Below are 22,706 nucleotides of genomic sequence, written 5' to 3' on the forward strand. Positions count from 1 at the left end.
CACAGTAGTTTCACACTGGCTGGGGGGTATGCCACCCTGAGAGGATATCCTGAGAGGTATGACCAAGGTGTATACTGCATCTGCAGGCATAAAGAGCCCAGGCATGTTTGCTACCTGCTGGTGCAATGCAGCTGGAGTTCTTACAGAATCCCAGACTGGTTTGGGTTGGAAGGGACCTTAAAGCTCATCCAGCTCCAACCCCCTGACATGGGCAGGGACACCTTCAACTAGAGCAGGGTGCTCCAAGCCACATCCAACCTGGCCTTGAACATTGCCAGGGATGGGGCAGCCACAGCTTCCTTGGGCAACCTGTGCCAGCGCCTCAGCACCCTCACTGGAAAGGACTTCTCCCTTATACCTAACCTAAATCTCTCCTATTTAAGTTTGAACTTGATGGCAGGTCCCTGTCCCCTGCGCTGATGTGAGAAGGAGAGCCCTCTGAGCGCACAGCATGCAGACCAACCCAAACACTCTTGGTTTAGATGTGTGGTGACAAGACTGCTCTCACACTTATTTCCACAGAGAAGGGAAGAGCCAGGAGGGAGCTTAAAGATGTGTATCTCTGTCTGATGAGGCTGTCTGTTCAAACTAAATATGCAGAGAGCAGTTTGGAAGTGGTGATCTGTGCGGAGGGAGAGTTTGGACATTCATGGAGAGCGTTAAAAATTCAAAGCAGAGCTGCTGGCGAGTGGTGGCTGTTGAAGCAGAGAAAAGGAATGAGCAGAAGCCTGGCAGGGGGAGTGGGATGAGGATAATAATCTCTTGGAGGAATTTAATGGGGCACAGGAGAGGGGTGAGTGTGAGAGGTGGGTTTCAGGAGACACTGCAGCTCTGTGGGCATGTGATGGTGTCAAGGAGAAAACAGTCTACATGAGCCCAGGGTGGACCAGAAGGTGCTGAGGAGCAGGGTCCATCTCTGTTCACACTGTCAGTCATTGCCATTGTGCTGCCTAGCAGTGTATTGTTGCTTTGGTGAGGGGCACTAGGAGTTAAGTCTGCCATTTTAAGTGTAAAATGGGTTGAAATCCTCTGGGAATGGGTATGCATTGCCCCAGAGGAGGACCTATAGGGATGCAGGAATGGTTGTGTGCAGAGGCCACCCAGGGTGGGCTACAGTCTTGCTGAATAGGAACACAAAGAAGGAAGCAACCCAAGAGATAAGAATGACAGACTTTGGGGGCTGCTGGAATGTCCAAAGGTTGGGACTTTGTGGGAGGGCTTTGTGATTCCTATGGTGAGTGAAGAGCTCTGTCTGTCTGCTCCTTTTCCCCACAAATGGGTTGCAGTAATTTATCCCTGAGGTCAAGATTGTTGGGAACACAGAGATGAGATGAGCTGCTCCTTCCAGCCTGGAGGGAGTACAGCAAGTGGCCAGTTCAGGATGGGACTTTCCAAGGGTGATTCCGAAGGTGTCTGCATCCAGAATGCCCCTTTCACAGTTTCCTGAGTCTCAAATGATTTCAAATTTGAATGGCGAATAACCTTAAAACAGAAAAGTGAAACTTCCCATCGGAGGGAAGTTTGATTTCTGGGTTTGCATGAGGACAGAATGATTGTCTCTGTGGCTGGATGCTCTCTCTGGAGCTTTGGGACAGGCCAGCCAAGCTTCTGTCTTCTTTTGTCCTCCCCTGATGCTGTGAGCCAGCAGAGCAGCGCTGCTACTAGCACTTGCTGTGCTGAGCTTGCTCCCCTGTCTTGCTGCAAGCTTTCCAAGCATGAAACTTGAAATGGCTTTAGCCAGTGAGTTTCAACACATTGCAAATGTTCCTTTTTTTAACTTTTGGGTTTTTTTGAACAATCTGAAAAAAACCCACCCCATGATTTCATTGGTTTCCTGAAAATGTTGTGGGTGTTGTTTTTGTTGTTTTTCTTGTTGGCAATTGGGTGACCTATGAAATCCCATAACCAGCACAAAATGTTTATCCAGTGACAGCCTGAGGTAGCACAGGCAGCTCTTAGCGGGTTTATTTTCATTATTACAGCAATTTTAGGGCTGCATGCTGCAATTTTCACTTGCAGTGAGGTATTAAATTGAAATTACCCCAGATGTAATTGTCACACAAAATAATTCTGGACATGCTGGATTTAATGCTTTTCCAAGCTGTGGGTTTTATTACCCAAGCAAGTGCCAAAAAAACACTTGTAGTCAACAACTTAAACCGAAATCTGCCTTCTGGGGAGCCAGGATGTTTAGCTGCAGTTACACTGGGAGAGGAAAGGAAAAAAAAATCAGGGACCAACTATAGGAAACTTTGGGATAGCTCCTGAAGGATGGGCCCAGGGATAAAATCCTGGTCAAGGGCAGAGCCAGGGCCACGTAAGGACCCTAGAAGAGACAGGGCAGATGCAGCAGCTCAGCCTAACCCATTTGGGCTCATTTTTGGAGAGGTGAGTCCCACTTGTGGTGCAGTGCTAGCTGCAGAGGTGAATAAGGCTTGAGGGGGCTGCTGTGTCCCTGCCTGCTCTGTAGCAGCAGCACAGTCCTCAGTTCCACCTTTAGGATGCTACAGAAGTGGATGGGTTGCAGAGCCAGTGACCCAGCTCTGGAGGTGCTTATATATGATATCTCAGTGTTTCCCACATGTACATTGCCTGGGTGGGCTGAGCTGGTGCATAGAAATGTAGACTTCCAAAAGCACGTGAGGAGTCTTCATTGCACCACTGGCAGTAAGCATGCAGTATCCCCAACACTCCTTCTGGTGGGTGATACAGCACACATCCACTGCACCTCTAATTATTAGCTCCTTAACTATTGTAATAGCATAAGTAAAGTATTGATAACTTTGTATTTTCCACCCTCTTTCCTTCTTTTCCAGAAATAGCTTCCCTTGTTTGCTCCACAGACACCCCTCCTGATGCTGCGCTGGAAGTGGGTGGAAGGATGTGCATCTGGGAACAGTTAGGAGATAATGGTGTATAAATAGCACAGGGAGAGCAATTGTTGTAGTCTGTCCCTGCAGCTCCACAAAGCAAGCGAGATCTGAGCCTGAGCGTGGCAAAAAAAGGCACAGAGCAGCAGCAGCTTCTTTCTCATCATATTGTGCTGGGAAAGCTCAGTTGAAGTTGGTTATTAGATGATGTAAGGGAGCACAGTGACCCAGATGAGCAGCTCAGGGCATGACCTGGTGCTGCTTAGTTATTCTGAAACCCTCTACTTAGAGCATCCCTGATGTAACTTTGATGAATGAGGGTGTTGATGCGCAGGGCAATGTTACTGAATTTCCTCCTGCATGTGGAGTAGCTGTGCAACTTTGGTGTCCTTTGTGGATGCACCTAGAATTAGAATTGGTTCAGTGATGAATTTCTAGGGTTGGTAACTATGCTGAAAGGACAAGGTAGTAGTGAGACATCTGTTTTGTCAAGCTGAGATAGGATTTGGGTAAGGTTTTGAGTGAAAAAGTGAGAAAAAGCAGCAACTGATTCAGCTTGCAAATATTTTGTCCCACCTAAGATGTCATTTTTTTTATCTTTGGAATTACTTTACCTGTTGCACACTTTCTTTTCACTAAGTTCACTTTGTGAATAATCAGAAATGCAATTTCAAAATTAAAAGGTGAACAATTCTTGTTAAAAAGAATACCTCAAGCATTTTGGCATTTCTGAGGTGCAACGTGCCATGCTGCTAGCATAAAGCAGCAACATCTGGCTACTCTTTGCTTTCTCCTCTCCATCCCCAGTTTAAACATTCCATCTGTTTTCACTGTGCTTTGCAGATACTGTGGTCCAGAACTCTGGGGGAGAAAAGTGATGGTTTGTTGAAAGATAGGTTTCTCAGTCCTCTTCACTGCTTCACTTGAGATGATAGTGTTAGCAACTGGGCACTAACATGAGAGCAGGCAAGTGGTATATGAATGGAAAGGGATATGATGGCTGGGATGGAGAGCTCCTCAGGCTGGTGCCCTCCTGCCATTGGTCTTAAGGTTATTGCAGGGACTGAGAGGGACCTGGAAAGAGCAGGACAGATGTAAGAGGTGTATCCGGATTTCCCGAGGTAGGATTATGCTGGCTTTGATCTTTAAAAGCCACAGATTTCATAATCTAAAGGTCAATGTAATTACAGAGTCTTGTTTCCTCTTAGGAAGGAGGCAGCAGGGGCTGTGGCTGCAGCTGTGGTTTTTCACCTTCTGCAGGCTGGCTTGGAAAGTGTTAAATGACAATCTTCCCTATTGTCAGGTTGTGCTATTAAGACAGAATGAATAAGGAAACAATCCATCTAGGAGCAGGACTTGACTTATCTTGCAGCCAGCTGGTGGAAGTTGCTGCCTTGGGAGGCAAGAGTGAGGTGACTTGGAGCTGGAGTCGCAATGATGCTCTTAGCTCTGCTGGTGGCACCAGCTGGGTGGGTGCTTATGCCCCTGCCTCAGTTTAAGAAGCAAAACCTCATCACACTAAACCAGTACATCTGGGATGGCACCTAAAGCCCCAGGAAGCTCACAAAACCATGAAGGCAGCTGGCCTTTAGCAAGCACATCACTCATGCCTGACTTTTAGCATGAAGGACCCATTTCTGATCCCCTCTTGCTAACCTCTGTGGGGAGTATCCGCTTAAGGTGGCATTGCCCTTGCTAATATGAAAAAAGAGGACCTTTATCTTCCCACTGCCTGTTGGTGGTGTGGCTGGTGGCACCAGGAGGGTATGCAAGCTGGGAAGCAATGTTAAAGGGCTGCGAGCTGAGTGCCTCCTTTCTCTTCCTGTTAATGACAGCTAAGCTCTTTGCTGCTTCAAGCCTCAGTGATTTACCTGGCAGGTTCTGGACTCCTTCAGAAAGGATTCATGCAGCCTTTTCCTCTTTGTCCCTCCCCAGGTGTACGACATTGCACTATCGCCAGGACCTCCCATCCACCAGTGTCATCATCACCTTCCACAATGAGGCCAGGTCAACCCTGCTAAGGACGATTCGGAGGTAAGAGCTCCTAGTCTGCTCCTAAAGAAGGGTGAAATGGGCTTTTGTCAATAAAGGGAGAATGTGTCTGCACTCACAGCAGCAATGGGATCAGACCTACCAGCTACAGTCTCAAATGATTATGGGGAGAAATCAGCATGAAAGCTGGTCTCTGAGAAGTAGGGTTTACAGTGGGATGCTCAGGAAAGTAAGTACTTGTACTCCCTTTGCAGGGACTAGCATGGGACACTCTTGAGGGAGCAGAGAAGATTAGACAGAGTGTGGAATAAGAGGTTTTATATCCAGCTGGGTGTCAGTGCTCAGCTGTATTTGTTCCCAGTCCTCTAGGGACAGCTATTATTCTGCAGATGTCGGCTCTGGTAGTACTCTTTAAGCTTCTCCAGTGACCCGTTGAGTGCCAGAAAGACTTGTTAATTGAGAAGCCCTAATGGTGCACATGCAGGATAGATTTTCAAGGACGTTTTGTGTACTCCTCTGGATACACGGTGGAGTGCTCTGGGCGTGTGGCCATTCCTTCATCTGTTGTTTTGTTCTTGGCTGTGTTTTGCTGTAGTGGATAGACTGAAGACTTCATTTTCACCACAGGTTTCTGAAATTAGTGCTCAGTCTCAGTGTGTGCCTTGAATCAAGTTCTCTTGTGGGAAGATATAGGGAAGTGTCCACTACACATTTGAGGGTCTATCTACAGGTCTCTGCTGGTGGGTCCTCCTGTAGGGAGCTTGAGTGTTCTCTGCTTTGTGCCCTCAATAAGTGCTTTGGAGATGTGTGTCATGCCCACATAGGGAAGGTTTGTGCTCTGCTGCAAGCCTTGCCAGTTAAGCCCCGACAGCCCCAGGGACCATTTGCCATTGCTGGTAGTGGTAACACTGGTGTTGCTGGCTGGACGGAGTGGGGAGGCCTCAGCTGTGCCCTATTCACCATCATGTCCTCACTGGGCTCTTCCTTGAAAACAGTATCCTTCCTCAGGTGAACGCACCCAGTGCCACAAGTGAGTTTGACAGTCCTGAAATTGAATTCCTGCTTTGCTTTATGGTTTCATGCCCAATCCCATCTCCTTCACTTCACGCTTAATAATCTATCACCACTTTCTCTCTCTAGAGTGCATGGATTTTGGGTGTGCATAGCACTGATGCTCGGTGCTGTGTACCACCTCCTTGGTCCTGGACCTTCTGTTTTATCTTTACAATGCCTTGCATAGGTTTACCATTGTGACAGAGGTCTCAAGGCAAAGCCAAGTACTCTGTCCCTGAGATACAGGATGCTTATAACATGTAACGTGCAGAGTTTGACTTTAATCTCATTTCTCCATAGCTTAGCACTTCACTGTCCTGGCATTATAAGTGTCACATGAGAAACATTAGACCTGTGACAGGGCTCTTATACCTGGATCCCCCATATCTGGCTTCGTTAAAGAATTGTTCACTAAAATGATGTCAAAGTTAAAAATAAAATCAAAGTTAGTTTGAATGTCTTTCTTCCTAGAGGAGATTGTTCTCTGAAGTGTGTGATTTCCAGCTATAAAAAGACTTGCTTCCTTGTTCCTCTTCTTGATTGACTTCATTAGTTGGCCCTGCTGCCTCCCTTACCTGGTTGCATGTGATTTCCACCACAGCTTTGCCTGCATGCACTGTTCCTCTAAATTCACCTGCTCTGGCAATCCCAACAATCATGTTTTGTCTGTGGGGAGGCTTTTCCCAGCTCTGGGGCCCTTTCTGAGCCATCTTTTCTGTAAGCTTATCTCTAGACAGTGACAGAGCCCTGCGGAACATCCCATTGAGCTGCACTGCAGAGGCAAGCCCAGGCAGTGCGGAACTGAGATGACAACCTTGTCATGATGTCGCTATCTCCCCTGCCTATCCCTGAGCTAAGAACCTGAGCTCTCCTGAGCTGATCCTATGTTTTCTGGTCCTCAGTTTGGAAGTGGTTTCCTGGCATCAGGGTTCAATGTTTTCCACCTGGATGCAGTATTTATAAATTTGCTTTGATCCCACCAGCCATAGGGGTACCAGCCCTTGGTGGCAAGTTGTGCTGGTGATGTGTTTTCTACTGGTGATGTGTTTTCTACTCTGCTCCTCTCTGGCCACAATAGTACACATTGCCACCTCTCTGACTGGTTTTAGACCTAGCTGAGAGCCTCTTCAGCCTCTGTAGGTTAATTTGCTGTGCCTTCTGACTGCTCTGTTTTTTCCCTCTCCTTGTTCAGCAAAATGGCTAGTTTAATTAGATCTTCCACATAACTCCATCCCACAGTGGCTGTAACAACATGGATCATTCTCCGTGGCCATTGGAAAAAACCCTCTGTCCTCCTGATACTGCTTTGTGCCTTTGAGTGCAGTATGTGGCCAAGTGTCTCTAAGCACATTTAACATGGCAGTGAGTGAAATGGGCTTCTCTACCCTGCTCTTCCCAGTACATCACCAAAGCACACTCTTGCCATAACCCAGGTGACACATGGTCTGAGGAACAGAGAGGTGATTTGTCTGTGGCTGGTGGTGGATGTGCAGTCCCTGGAGACATTCAAGGCCAGGCTGGATGTGATTCTGAGCAACATGATCTAGTTGAAGATGCTCATTGCATGGGGTTGGACTTTGAAGATCCCTTCCAACCCAAACTATTCTATGATTCTATAAGATCTTGGGTTGCAAACCTGGTTTCCTGAATTCCAGTAAGCTGTGTTTTCCAATCTCATTGCAAAATGAATATTCTCATTCAGGAGCAAGAAACAGGGCAAATGGGCATTGCCTGGTCTTACAGGACACCGTGGATGAGTGGCAGAGGGAAATGCTGGTGAAAGCACCCACTAGCAGGGGAAAACATAAATTCTTGCAGGAGGGGCCACTTACATGAGGAGAAGGAGAGATTTTGCTGTTCCTACCATTTTTCTAGGTGCTTGAGAGCTTTAATGCTCACTGAGTGCCAAATCTGAGCTGTTTTAGAGGCTAAGTATGTTGCATGTGTCTCTTGGGGAGGATATGAGTGCTCTGACCCATGAAACAGAGGCACCAGCATGTGGCCTCCACAGCACCCCTTACACAAGTTACTTTGGGAGCATTTATGATGGTTCGTTTATGAACAATTTGCATCATCAGAGTTATTGAGTAAAGCTACTGGACTGTGTTGAATAATGAATTAAGTTTCATAATCTTTTCTCTGACCATTTGCCAGCTGGAAAAAAAAGGATGGGGGGCAGAAAGCTATATTAGATGAATGCCCATATCTCTGCAAATGTTGTAGTCATAATTTTTAAATGTGGATGTAACTATGCTTGTGAATACATACAATAGTGCAGGTAAATAGGGGATGGGTGTCATGAGAAAGGGAAATAGAAAATGAAAGAAGAGGCCAGAAAGGTGAATAGCAAAGTAGCTCTTGAGATTATATTTATTTATCCTATTATGCAGACAGTGAAGAAACTACCATTGGGTTGTTGTTTCAGCCTTTCCAAATTACCTTGGGCAGGTTTTTTCCCCCCCTGCGGTTTGGTTTTATGTATTTCAAGCTCCAAGGCTCGGTGAATCAAAGACAGTGAGAGTCTTCAACAGTCTAGGGGTGGGACTATATGACTAAACCTGAGGAGGGAAGGCAGGACAAGGGAGAGAATAAGCAATACAATTTCCTCTTTCTTTTTTTTCCATCTTGTGTTAGCATGGATTTGGGAAATGAAACCAGCTCATTGCCCAGCTCCCCCAGAGGGAGAACTTAAGGGTGCCCCCAAAGCTATAGCAGTCACTGGAGGAGGAGGAGCAGTATGGTTGGGAAAGATGCACTACTCATCGCCTTGGCTGGGCTGGGTGCTGAGACAGTAATGGGTAATAGTGCCTCCCCATCTCATTATCCATTTGATAGTGAGATCTACTCCATAGCTTGCCTATGAGAATATCATCTCCTTTCCTTTGCTGTTCCTTCTCTGCAGTCATCAGCATGCTCACATGCCAAGATGTGGCCAATGCTGGGTGATCAGTTGTGCTTTCAGGGCTGGATGCTGTGTGTTGTCTGCTGCTGAGGTCTGCAGGGAGCAAGGCTGGGTGTTTGCCACATCCCTGGGAGCATCAGGGAGAAAACCACTGCCTGCCCTGGAGGCAGGGCTGGGGGAGGCAGAACTGCAGGTAGGCAGGCAGGGGTGATGCTCTGCTCCTACCAGTGACCACCATGGTGTGACTTTCTCCATCTGGGTGGTGTTGGGAGCGTGGTGGCCTGTCAGCACTGGCACAGGCTGGGCAGGAGAGGAGTGTAGGAGGCAGAGAGTGAGACAGTCCTTTTCACTCTGCTCAGTGGTCTTTATTTATTCTTCAAACTTGCAGCTGGGAAGCACAGAAGAGGAATAAGGAAACTTAATTATCCACCTCTCGCTGACAAACCAAAACACATCCCTTGGCAAAAGTCCTGACGCGAGTGCTGTGAATGCCACATCAAATATTTAGAACATTAATTAGCAGAGAGAGTATCATGCCTTTCATTTTCTGGTGCTTATAAGTAAGAGAAGTGACGTCCTAGACAGCCAGCACCTCACACCTTCCCCTTTGCAGATGTCTGCATCCACGCACATCTGAGAAAGGGGAATGACAAAGCCACACACCTCCTTCCTTAGGCAGCAGCAGTACCATATAGAGTGTGTGCCATAACTGAAACGAGCCTGATTAAAGAAGCAAAAACAAGCCAGGTGTTGTGCAGAAACTGTATAATTAGCACTTTGTGCTGACTATTTTGTTATTTCTTTCTTTTTGCTTAAACCCTGGACTTTTTTTTCTTCTTAATTTGCTAATCATCTCTCGTGGTGGCTGAGTACAGAGCCCTCCATGCGCTTTTACCTTTTGATGTTAACATAAGAGAACTCTTGAATTTCAAAGAGCTTGGTGGGTATTTGAAAGAATAAAATGCGAAAGCCGCAGTGTAATCAAAGCTCATTATGGTTATTCTTGGTGTGATGCCTCTCTTCCTACATAATTAGCCATTTTGGGTTGTTGAAGCAGTTCATTTTGGCGGGCATTTTCTCTCTGCGCGCTCGGTCTGATTTCAATAACTGTGACCTTTGTCCCTTCTGATAGTTTATTATACTCCCAAAGATGTTTTTTCATCCCTAACAAGTCCCAGCATGTTGCCATAGAGAGAATTAACGGGTTCATGAGTTCCTGAGGACCCACGTCCGCAGTCACTTCTACAAAGCAACCGGTATTCTGGGTGATGACCAAAAACCATACCAGCCTTTGGCCAGAAGATGACTTTTGCACTGGTCTGGATGTTCCATTAATAAACATCATCCATGCTCCCTGTTGTTTATCTTGTTTGGGAGAAAAGGGAACCTGCCCTGTACATAAAGAAAGTGGGCTTTATGGGATGTATGTAAATTATGTGTACACGTGTGCTATATAATGCAGTGTATTACAGGTAGTGGCAGTGATTATCTATCATAGTAGAATTAACTACTTGGCTTTAATGACAGGTTCTGACACTTCAGATGCTGGTTTTTTTTGATGGGATGGTTGGATGGGGCTTGGAACAACCTGGTCTAGTGGAAGGTGTCCCTGCCCATGGGAAGGGGTTGGAACTGGGTGAGCTTTAAGGTCCCTTTCAGCCCAAACCATTCTATGATTCTATGATTTATTTAGAGATGATATTGCTGGATCCAATGCTTACCTTTGGGTAGGTGGAAAAGGATCCCAACAAACTGTTGAGGAGGACAGAAAAAGGACCCTACAATGACATTCTTCATGTCTGCATCTTCATAACGTCTGATAAATCCAGTGATACACAGAAAAATTCCAGCATTAACTTTTCAAGATAAATCAGCAGTGAATCTGGTCTTAATGGGTTGAGTAAGCGTAAGCACTTTCTGTACTAGAGACATTAGTTTTCATTCCAATGGTAGCAGGTCTTTTGGCAATTTAAAGGAGAAAGCGTTGTGATCTCTGGCTTAACAGAACTTAAAAGCTGGTTTGATTCGTTAAAATACGCCCATCACTGCAGTATATCTACCTATATTTGATTTCAGGGGAAAAAAAGTCTATAAATAACAGAAGGACTTCAAAGCACTAGAATATTGTCTTCTGATTTTACACATATAATGGGGGAAAAAAGCCATGTACACACATATGGAAGAAAAGAAAGTGTAATAAAAAAATCAAAGCTGAGCAAAGGCACAAGTAATAGAAAAGCTGTCTTTGAATTGTTAAAAGTGCTTTTATAGTCTATCTGGAAAAGAAAAGGAGAAAAATCTCTGACATTACAGGGACTTGCAGGATTTGGTGCCTCTGTTTCCCATCCTCTCTGAGGGGCACTGCAGGAGGGGTATTGATAATCTCCTGTGTTTCCAGTGGCATGGGTGTGTTACAGTGTGATTAATACAGCTCAGGTACAAAATACATTGGAGGTGTGAGTCTGGTTTTGCTGAAAAGCTGGCACACTTGCTCTGGCTGCATTGGGAAGTTGGCTGTAGTCATGGTGTTCCAGCCTTTGCTGTGGATCAATTTGTGCCTGCATCAAGTGGCCCAGAGCTTTGCTGTAATTTGGGGGCTTTCAGGTATCTGTGCACAGACTTGTAAGGGTTATAATGAGCTCAAAGCCTGCTGGAAACAGTGGACATTGGGTCCCCTACAGCTGCGATTGACCCAACCTTTTGGACCATCCTCACCAGGGCTGTAGTGGTACAGGGGGAGGCTGCTCACAGTTCCAGGGGATTCTGCATCACCTGTGGTAGTGTCCATCATTAACCCCATGGAGGAATGGGGTTCATGGAGCCAGATCAGTCTGTGGAGACATCCTTTGTTTATCAGACAGCATACTGACCTTTTCTCCCTTGCTCTGGTCACCCCTCTGCCTCCCACTGATCACCATCATTGGCATCAGGGGATATCACCCCTGGTTTATGGAGTGGCAAGGAGAGGCACAGAGCTGGCAGCAAACTGCTTGTCCTAGGAACAGTGGGAGCCTGCAGCTGAGCTGAGGCTGGGCTGTACATCTGCCCAGCCCAGCGCCTTCAAAACCATCCCTGCTGGAGTTTCTTCCATAAGAGGAGCCCTGAGGGGAATCCCTTTAAAGCACCAAGAACTGCTTAGAGCCCAGGTCTACAACCTGGTGAAGTGGGTTTGGTTGAGTTATTCTTGCTGGTACCAGCTAAAGCAGATACAGCCCCTTTGTAACCACCTCCCTTTTGTAGAGTTACACCCTGCATTGCACTTCTGGCAGCTGAATCTATAGGGGAGACTGGGTGGAGGCAGGCTTTGAATATTCAAGCTGCCCGCTGCTCCTGCTCTCAGTGGGTTATTTATTTATTTTGCTGGCTTTTTTACAAGCCTGCTCCTTTCCTGCAGGTTTCACCAAGTTGGGTTTCCAGGCAATCAGCGCTTGTTAAATATTCCGCTGAGCATGATATTGCTCTCCTGTCTCTCCGAACTGACACTGAGCTGCAGGAATTTGCTGAACTCAGCTCTCGCATACGGGGATTTTCTGTAAAAATAACAAACCTATTAATAATAATAATTAAAACCCACTTGACAGGTACGAACAGCACATCTAAATTGTTCTCTGTGCCTCAGCGGGAGCAGGGGGTGCAGCTGTTGTTCCTCATACTTAGAGCAGGCAGTGGGTGTTGGTGAGGCAGCACTGTCTAACTCTGCCTTAGTGATGCTGGGGTGGCCACAGGAGCTCCGGGATGTGGGGCTCTCACCATGATTGTTGCTTAGGGGACAGCAGCTTTCTTTTCCTCCCCACCCCAACCTTAACATGCAAGGCACCCGAAGTAGGGGAAAATCATGGCTTTTGCCAAGATCCTGAAGCTGGAGGAGGCAGGGATTGTGTTTCCAAGCAAAGTGATTCTTGGAAGTGGTTTTTGAGGAGCTCCACAAGGCAGCTGCCAGCCTTACCCACTCCAGTCTAAGATAAAATCCTCTTTGATTCAGATCTCTGCTGGGAATTCAAAACAAGCAAACAAAGAGAAAAACACCTTGGAAAGAGGATCAGTTTCCACCATCTGCCATGGGATGTCCTGTTCTCCTGCCAAAGAAATCCAGCTCAACTCTTTTTCACTGCAGGGTTGTAATTCCAGCACTGATGTGGTGGGGGTACACCAGCACAGGCAGCAGGTATCTGGCAACAGGCACAGATACTCCAAGGGTTGGGTGGGCTTGTGGCTTTCCATCAAGAAGGTTTTATAGGAGTTATGCAGCCCTTTGACTGAATAGCCTGAGATATCTGGGGGTGATGCCACAAGACCCTTCCTGCTTCCTGCCTGCTGGGCTGGTGGCTCCGGAGCATCCAGGTCCTCTAGAGATGCTGCCCTTTGGAGCTGTCTTGACCAAGGTCTAGGGCAGTGATGTTGTTTTCCCAGACTTCTAGGCTTTTTGGTGGAGCTCTGGGAGCCTGGGAACTCCATAAGGAGCTGGAGGTATTAGGGGCTTCAGGGTTAGCCTGCGGGGTGTATGCCCTCTTATGCCAATAGCAGGTTTGAAGTTTTTTTCTAACTCAGACCAGAAGGCAGATTCAGGTGTGAAATCCGGGGGTATTTTAGATCTTGTGTGAAAAAAGAACCACTTTCATGACAAAGGCTGGAAAAGCCTGTACATCCCAACTGGCATTACCAAAGCCCAGGTCAAGCATTTAGGAGATTTAGGGCTGCCCTGAGGTTTCTGCTTCAAGAAATCAGCCTCGGCCCTTTGCTGGGTGCTGGGGCAGGATTTCAAGCCCATGTAATTCTGGTGACCTCTGTGCCATGCAAGAAGAGGGGAGAACAGCTCTGGATTTTTTAATAATGATAATAATAAAACCCCCACTCTTGGGGGCATAATTAAAGGAAGATCGTAGCTTGCAGCCACGTTTCACAGCGTCTGTCCATCTGGAGGGAGCTATGACCCACATCCTCTCTTTCATTAAATAGGTGGCCTCCAACCCTGCTCTTATCCTCTTGGCAGTGTCTGAAACACAATCAGCTCACACATGAAAACAGGAGTTGTCCAATCGCAGCTGTGAGCTCTGTAAAGATGGGTTTGAGCTGGGTAATTTTCTCTGTGTTGGCCCTGCTGTTGGCAGACACCATATCATTAGCTGCGGGAGAGGTGGCCGGGTGACGGCAGCTTTGCTGTAAGTCCCGTTAGGAAACTTGGAGTGATGTGCATGTTGCTGAAAAGCCAGTGTCTCCTGGCTTTATGTGGTGCTCTGCTTTTGCTCACAAAGGTAGTAAGGGGAATCTCTATTACTGGGCACTTGGCTCTTTGATCAGTGTTAGGGAACTGGTAGTCAGGCATTGTAGGTTACTGGGAGGTGGTGGGGGCTGGTTTCTGGGTCTTATCTAGTATATCCTTTCTGGAAATCCAAGCCTGGTCTTCTGTGCTTTGGCAGATATCAGTTCTTAGGCTTTTCCATCCCATTTGGCTGGGTTGTTGAGTTGGTCAAGCGCTATCATGGATTTTCTCTCTTCATTCTTTAGTGTGCTGAACCGCACGCCAGTGCACCTCGTCCATGAAATCATACTAGTGGATGACTTCAGTGATGATCGTAAGTGACCCTTTCTATCTTAAAAAGGAGGGGGCAAAACCAAAAGAGCCTGTGAGAGTGGGATTTATGCAGAGAGGGGGGAGAGTTTGTTGAAATGGAAGCAAATGGAATACTCTGTAGGTGTGGAGAGCAAGGTTTGCATTGCCATGCAGATAATTCAAATTCCAAATGATCAAACCTTTTCTCATGAAAGTAACACAAGAAAAGTGCACAACAGAAGATTTTTATGCCCAGTAGACATGATCCAGTCCTGAGTGTTGTATCCTACCACAGCTATAGTATCCTTGGTCTGGTTTTCAGCTGCAGCCAGGAGCAATTCCTGGTTGACCGCACTGGAATTGCGCAGGATAATGGTAGTCTGTCCCTCTTGATGTATGCGTATGTTCTGCATATGTTTACGTAGGTGGCCAGCAACTCTTGATTTCTTCTTCACCCTCTTTTCACCCATGTAAAGAGGATTTCCTGCGTGGGTTGCCAACTTCTGAGATAGTGTTACATAAATAGCACTGTACACCACAGACAGCCCACGTCCTCCTGCCATTCTCTCCTGGTTAATAGCATCACTCAACTGAAATCAATAGGTCTGATCTCCAGCAGAAGTCAGTATCTGAAGCCCCAGGGAACCACCCCAGCTAAAGACCTTGCCCAGTGATGTGGGCAAGTGGAAGATCCAGATGCTTGAGAGTAAGTGCTCAAAAAACCTCTCAGGTATAAAAAAGATGATAAAATTACACCTAGGCTGAGCGGTCCATGGCACTCCCATTTCAAGAAGCTGCAAAATGCAGTCATTTACTAGGAAATGTGAAAACAAAGCCAGAGAGGTGTAAAAGGGAAAGAAAGGAAAAAAGAGCTACACTTTACCCTTGGATGTTATAAATAGGTACTGCCTTTGAGACCATTAGGGACAGATTTCACACGAGACCCACTTCTCAGCATCAACACCTCCCTGGGAAGTTGCTGAAGCCAGGGGAAGGGGCTGCAATCATTATGGTGAGCTCTGGAGTGACTCCAGTGCATGGGGGCCAGTAAAGGAGAAGGCGCAAGGGCTCGAGCTGCCCTGACATACAGCAGAGCTGGCTTTTTGAAGTGTGAAGGGAGTAAATACCTGGTATTTGGCTAAATAGACAAAGCATTTGACTTCCTGAAAGGAAAAAGGTTTGTGGGAGTGCAGCTCCCCTCTTCCTCAGTGGCATGTGCTGGGGAGAAGGAGCAGGGCTGGGTTTAAACTCATCCCAGAGCACCAGTGGGGAGCCTGTGTCTCATGTAACTTAGAGCAGCCCCTTGGCTATTGAAATCAGTGCTTCTCAGCTGTCTTACATCTTCTTTCCTGTGATAGCCAGAGTCTGCTGGCATCTATTCTGCATGCATTTACATAAAACACAGGTATTTGCATAATATGCTATTCACACATGGTCAGTTCTTTTCCTGCAACCCAAGCAATCGGTGCTTTTATACCGTATCCAGTTGTGTCTTGTTTCTCACTTCTCTCTGCCTGCTGACCTTTTATTTGCTGGGATGCAGATGTTTTACATGCAGGTTCCCACTATTCCCAGCAAATGTCCATTTTAGGCCTGTAGCCAGCCCCTGACACTTCTGCTCCTTTGGTGTGCACAGAGCAACATAGGTCTGTACCTGTGTTGTTAGGGATATGGATGCGCTGGTGTCTCTTATCCACAAAGATTGTTGGAGGGGATGAAAGTGCTCAGAGGTGTGTGTGGGCACAAGGGGTGAGCACAGGGGAAGGGACACATGCGTGTGTGTTTGTGGTGCTGAGGAAGAAAGGTGGTGGGAAGCATGATGGGGATGTGGAGGTCACAGCTTGGGTGCGTGGAGGTAGAGGTGGCTCTAATGGGTGCATCTACCTGCAGACCCGGTTCTGGCATCCTCCAGCTTGTTGGGATAAATCTGAGTGAGGAGGGATGCTGGGGCTGCAGGAGGCACCAGGGTAAGATCAATGGCAGCAACTGTGTGTGGGATTGCAGGACCAAACAAGCTAGGGTGTGAGTAGTTATTGGGCCTTTCTGCCCCATGTACCTGCTGCCCAGGGCATGTGGAGCCCTCAGCCCACACACAGAGCTCTCTTTGACCATCCCTTTCTCCTCACTGAGTGCTGACAGGCCATCTCAGGAAGCTCCTATCCCGCCAGGCAGACATGTATCACACAGCATTGCATTGCTTTGCAGCTACTAAAAACAATGATTTGCATTAATGTGCAAGTAGTCAGATTCTGACCCCAACCAAAGCTTTTCTACACTGATTTTACAGCGTAATTCAGTGAATCTGCTGGGTTTTCACTAGTTTAATGAAAACTGCTGCTGTGCCAGTGATGATTTACATAGCATGAGCCGAGGGGTAAGGCTTCGTGCCCCAGCAGTGCCATCACCCTAATAAACCATCAGCCAGTGTGGGATGGGGTCCTCTCCAGGCTGCCAACCTCCCCTAGGACCATTTCTGTGGGCAGACACCATGAGGCTGAGGGTGACATGTCCTCCCTTTGTGTTTCCCAAGCTGATGACTGCCGCTTGTTGTGCAAGCTCCCCAAGGTGAAGTGCTTGCGGAATGGACGGCGAGAAGGTAAGAGCTGTCTGCCCACCACCCAGCTGGGAAACACAGTTTTCAATGGTGGGAAGGGGATGGAGCCATGGGGGACCTCCATGGAATGGGTGACAAGGGTGGTTAGTGGCTCCCGCGATACACAGGGGGCTGATAAAAGGAAATGTGATAAAGGGCTGGGATTTGAAATGGATCCCCCCCCTCTTTCACTGGAAAAGATGGGATATTAAGATATCCAGTGGGGCTCAGCTGTAGCTTATTAGCCAGAAAATTAGAGCAGGCAAAACGAAGCCCCGGGTCTTATGCTTAAAGATGTTTGCTCTGATGAAGGAGACGAGATCTGCTCCTGCTGCTTCTGTGGCTTTTTTTGTTGGGTTTTGGGTTCTTTTTTGTAATAAGTAATTATATTTGGAAGACTAAAAAGGGATCCATGGAGGATGAATGTGTGTCCTGCTGGGCTGCTGCTGGCAACCTTGTGAGACGTTTTCCGGCTGCCCATAGTCTGAATGGGTGTTTTCAAGTCCTGCTTTGAGGCATTAGGAAAACAAACCAAAACCAAAGTCGAAGAAGTTTTTCCATGCTGAAAATCAAAGGTGGGAGCCCAAGCGTGTGTTGGGCTGGGGAGACTGAGGAGCAGGAAGGGTTTGTCTCTGGATTCTCTCTGCAGAAGGTTTCAGCTCACCCTCAATGTAAGAGATACACTCACTTTTGCAGGAGGGTAAGAGAAGTGTCCATAGACCTGCACTTCCTTCTCACCTTTCTCTCCTGTGTTCTGAGTAGCCCACCCTGGAGGGCTTATCTCACTTAATACATCACTGAAGCTGTACCCCTCAGGACCTGCCAGGATTTGGGGAGGGCTGAGGTGGGTGCAACAGTCCATGCCTACCTACAGCATCTTGGAAGTTGCATTGAGAGATATGGGGCATCCAGGCTCTGTTCTCCTGTCCCTCTTCCTCCTGCTCAGGGGCTGTTCCTTGACCCTTTTCCTCTAGGGAACTTTAATATGAAAGTCAGCAACCTCTTTCTGCATAGACCTGATGTGTGGCTGCTCCCTGAAACTCTTCTGTCTCTGTATCTATCCCTATCTCCCCTTGTGTTACCACTGTTGTCCTTCATCAAGAAGCTCTGCTCCCCTTGAACAACCTTTATGTCCTTTTGTTTCCCAATGGATCATCTCCTTTCTTACACTGTGGTTCACTTGAGCATTGGCAGCAAGCAGCAGGAGTGTTGGAAAGCCAGTTGATTCCTGTATAAATAGGAACAGAGCATCTCTAAGAGCAATGATCTTGCCAAAGAGTCATGTGTGAAACCCCTGTATGCAGCTGTTTTCCATGACCTCCCTTGGTTCATTTCTCTCTCTCACAAACACACAACAATCCATCTCCAGCTCTAAAGGACTCTGAATTCACCGTTAGGGCCCTGATGAGACAAGCAGACTCTTAGCACCTTGAGAGCCAACCCTCTTCCTTGGTGGAATATGTGTTCCCATTGAGCTGTACATCATCAGTGCCCCCAGAGAGATCTGGGGGTCACTGAGACATTGAGAGGGGTGCAGTAGGGAAAAGCCTAACTCTGGCATGAGGTGATCCCAGCCTTGGCTCCTCTGACCCATTCCCCACAGACATGCATCTATGCTGGATTTATTATATGCATGGGGTTACGAAAGCATTTTGGGTCATGTTTTGCCCCAGAAGTGACAGCAGAAATAATTGTGCAAATTAAGGATTGGTGTAAATGCCATAAATCATTATGGTGAGCCCTTGGTGGAGCCTTTTGTTTTCTTCTGTGACCTTGAGAAATGGTTGGCATGCCTTGCATGGAAGTGCCTGGAAGGAGGCAATGAACCTAAGCCATATTTTATCTGAATGGGATGTAAATGGATCAAAACCCAGGAGATGCCTGAGTGCAGGAGACCATGCTGGAGGCACCCAGGGATGCTGTCCAGCTAGCTGGGTGGTAGCTGACATAGTGTGTTCCTGAACAGGTCTGATCCGATCCCGAATCCGAGGGGCAGATGTGGCACAAGCAGGAGTCCTGACCTTCCTCGACAGTCACTGTGAGGTGAATAAGGACTGGCTGCTCCCTCTGCTGCAGAGGATCAAAGAGGTGAGTGATTCTGAGAGACCACGGCCACCCTCAGGGGATGCATCATCGATGTCCACCTCCTCTTCCCTCTTAATTGTCATGACCACCCAACCATAAACCAACTGCATGTAGGCATCTGAGTAAGGAAACAATGAGCTTTTAGGGTGCAAGGTGGCCTTTTCTGGTCTTCCTACACCCAGCACCCAGGTGGGACCATCTCCGCAGCAGGGAGAGCTGGCAGGGCAAGGTGCAGTAGGTCTGTAACTGGCAGGCACATGTTGAGTGGTGAAAGGGGAATACATGGGCAGTGCTCCAGCAGCGTTTTTAATTAGACTCATGTAAAATGCTCAGTGCTGATGATTTAAGGGAGTGACGGCTCCTTGAATAGGGGCTGAATTTAATTTCATGCAAATTAAGCACTAATAAATTGATTTAATAGGATTTAAATTCTGATGATTTCAGAGCAGACAATGACATTCGCCTTTCACTGCTGGTGACTCTCTCCCCAGATCTGTGCACGGAGGCCATGGGTGCCTTGTCACTTGAGTCAGAGGGAGCTCTGTGCTGGTGACCTGCTCTCACAGTGCAGGGGATGAAGTCTTTAGCTCCAGCATGGACACGTGCTCCTCTGCCTTTGCTGTGCCTTGTTCCTCCACCCTTGCTACACCTCTGGCTCCTGATTGCTAGTATTTATTAGTAATTTTGGCACTACTGAATTATGTTGATATAAGGTCAACTGAGGAGCAAGGGGAAGCCAAGGCAGTGGGTCATGGAGAAACCTGCTCAGCTGATGCTCATGGTGCCCCTCATCTAAGGTGTCTGCTTTTCACACCTCCATATGTGATAGCTGTGCTGGCTGGGTTGTGCATCCTCTGTGTGCAGGGACGGGGGAAGTGGGATGCAGCACTGAGACTCAGGTCCCTCTGCAGCGGTTGAGGGCAGCTGGTACTTACCACAGTGCTGCTGATAGATGAAGATATAGTGAAAATGGCCCTTTCATGTTATTGATTGCAGCTCCAGTGGCATTAGGAGAACATTTGCTATGATACCTCACTCCAGCCTTGTAGCTAGCCTGTCCCAAGATGGGATGCACCAGTAAACTTCACTGCATCAGTTGTTCCTCTGAGCTTTCCTAAGGCAGGCTTCTCTCATTCTCTGCTGAAGCCCTGCTGTATGTCAGTGAGGAATATCCAGAGCAATTGCCTCTTTCCCAGGCAGAGCTTTTGATGTGTTTTGGCAGAAGGGCAGCAGTGTCAGCAGGAAGGGGACAGGCAGATCTGCTTTCATGCACAGCTCCAGCACCGTGCCCCGCATTTAATGTCCATGGGGTAGGTGAATGTGGATGCCATGTGCAGAATCACCATAGGAATTTCACTGCATCATGGTCTGTACAGCATCCAAGGCACATGTCACCTCCATGAACTTGTTATTTGATCTCCTGGGATTAATCTCTGTCTGGAAGCAAGGCAGCCTGTAAGCTTGCACTGCTGCTCATGCCACCTTCACCCTGCCCAGTGTCTTTCAGCCTCAGGCAGCAAGGGATACTAACTATAAAGGGCGTCAACGGACTTGCAAAGCAAGTGGGGTCCTGCTTGCTTGCCTTTTAACTGCTTGCAAAAGCTGCAGGATAAGGGCAGAGTCCTCCGTTTCCTTCTTCCCAGGCCCACCATACCCATCTCTTCATCAGGGTTAAAACATTGATCAATGAAGTGTATGAAATGTTACTGCTGCCACCTTCAGGCTGTGCTAAAGAGATGGCTTTCCTGTCCCACTGCTGCCGTGAGCATCAGCTGCCTAGAAAGAGCATTTTCTGACTGTGTTACTCCTGGGAACAGTCTGCTTTGAGCTAATGTGATTTAAGTTTGAAGCAAAGGAACAGTGAGTGCCTCGAAGCACACCCAACACTTTCACCAGCACCATGAGCATCACTTCTCTTTCATTTGCACAGCCAGAGCAGCTATTCCTGCTGCTTTCCATGGGGGAAAGCCCCAGAGCCTGTGTGTGCCACCATGCAACCGTGTGAAGGTGCCCCTCAAGCCCCACACTGAACTTTCCCACCAGCCGATGGCATTCCCCCTGTCTGACGCCCACTTTTGGGGTTTAGGCAGCACATGCCAAGCTTATGGATTTGGAAACAAGCAGGGCTAGAAAGTGTAAGACAAGTGATGGCATGTGGGGGAAGAGACAGCATCTCAGACCCATGTCTTGGAATGTGTGTGTTCCAGGGAGCAGCAATGACAGTGGGTGTTTTGCACCAGCATGTTTGCAAGTGTATGCTTGTGAGTGCGTGGGCACAGACTCCTGTTTTTACTTACGGAACAAATAAAGCCATTAGTGGTGCATTTCCACTGAATAACTCTTCAGAAAATGTAATTATGCAGCCCAAGGTGCTTTTACAATATGACTCAATGAGCTCACCACAAAGCAGGATTTACAAATGGCAATAGGATGAACCAGTGGATGAATCCCCACTTTAGGCTCAAGCACACCAAACACTCCCCTGCAGCAGGTGAGAGGCAGCCTGACCCTCTCACTTTACCTAGTGCTTCTGTGGGGCCAGAGGAGCAACCATGGCCCTTGCTGTTGACCATTACGAGGTCGTGATATAGAGGCTGGGAGGCACACTGGAGTCAAGGCTCTTTTCCAAGGTTGAAATGTATCTGTTGTCTTCAGGATCACTTTCAGAGTTTTATCCTGTTCATTTAGTTCCATGATTTGATTTGTTTGAGAAGTGTATTGGAAAAGTGAATTCTCAGGTTTTTTTAGAGTTTCCTGTGAAAGAGGATTGAAGATTCTGGTGTTGTTAATAGTAACATGCCCTGGCATGGCAGGGTATTAAAAAATCCATAAGGGTGAAGCTGCCTATAATGAGATCTGGTGCTCAACCTAAAATAAATCATAACAGTGCTGTGCTCTTGAGCATGCTGGGCTTCTCTTTACAGGGTCACAGAGACCTTCATGAAAGCTGAGTAAGCATAAGTGTGCTCAGGATGTGGCAGGGAAAGTGAGGCAGGGAAGGTTGCACTGCTGAAGGCTAGCCTGTTGTAGTAATGCTGTCAGCTGTGATGTAAAGAGGATTTTCCTTCATGAAGTTGTGCCATACAATACACAAGAATGGAAGATGCTTGATGGACAAGTTTTAAATGAGTAGATATGAACCTTTCCCTGCAGTGTTCAGTGTGCAAAGCAGATGCTTTGCTTAAGACCTTTCCCTCTCCCTCAGGCAACTAAAGGATGCTTTGCTATTCTTGGGGGGGGAGAGCACTGTGCAGCAGCTATGGTGGGTTTGAAAGGCTCATTGCACTTGGACATGACTTGAGTTTCCCCATGCAGGATGTAGGTACAGCAGACCTTGCCCTTTCAGTCAGATATTTGACTTGCAGAAAGTCATGTTGAGACCCTCATGTTAACAATCATAAGGTTGGTTTTGGAAATACCAACTATTTGTCATGTTTATTTGGAAAACCTGAGCTCTAATCCAGTTCTCAGCTCATGGCCTTCAGCTGCTTCTTCCTACAGTTGCAGCTGAATGCTTCCTTATTAGGACAATTTCTAAACCAAAGTGTTTTCTGAGGGAGAGAGCAAGCCTGTGGTGCTCAGATGCTTTCCTTTGCATGGCTGTGAAAAACAATTTGATCTGGCAAGGGTGAAAGCTTGAAGTATGAGCTCTAATTGGAG

General features: G+C 47.3%; 1 protein-coding gene across 2 annotated transcripts in view; it reads left to right on the top strand.

Moving 5' to 3' along the window:
• The window catches only part of GALNT14 (polypeptide N-acetylgalactosaminyltransferase 14), a 97,810-nt gene that overhangs the window by 54,070 nt on the left and 21,034 nt on the right, over positions 1 to 22,706 (top strand). For both annotated transcript variants that reach the window (XM_034060670.1, XM_034060669.1), the window contains exons 3-6: positions 4,806 to 4,904; positions 14,323 to 14,390; positions 16,899 to 16,964; positions 18,928 to 19,049. In XM_034060670.1, the coding sequence (XP_033916561.1) occupies positions 4,806 to 4,904; positions 14,323 to 14,390; positions 16,899 to 16,964; positions 18,928 to 19,049 (355 nt within the window). The remainder of the gene's footprint in view (positions 1 to 4,805; positions 4,905 to 14,322; positions 14,391 to 16,898; positions 16,965 to 18,927; positions 19,050 to 22,706) is intronic.

Source organism: Melopsittacus undulatus, chromosome 3 (genome assembly GCF_012275295.1).
Source record: "Melopsittacus undulatus isolate bMelUnd1 chromosome 3, bMelUnd1.mat.Z, whole genome shotgun sequence".
Taxonomy (NCBI): domain Eukaryota; kingdom Metazoa; phylum Chordata; class Aves; order Psittaciformes; family Psittaculidae; genus Melopsittacus; species Melopsittacus undulatus.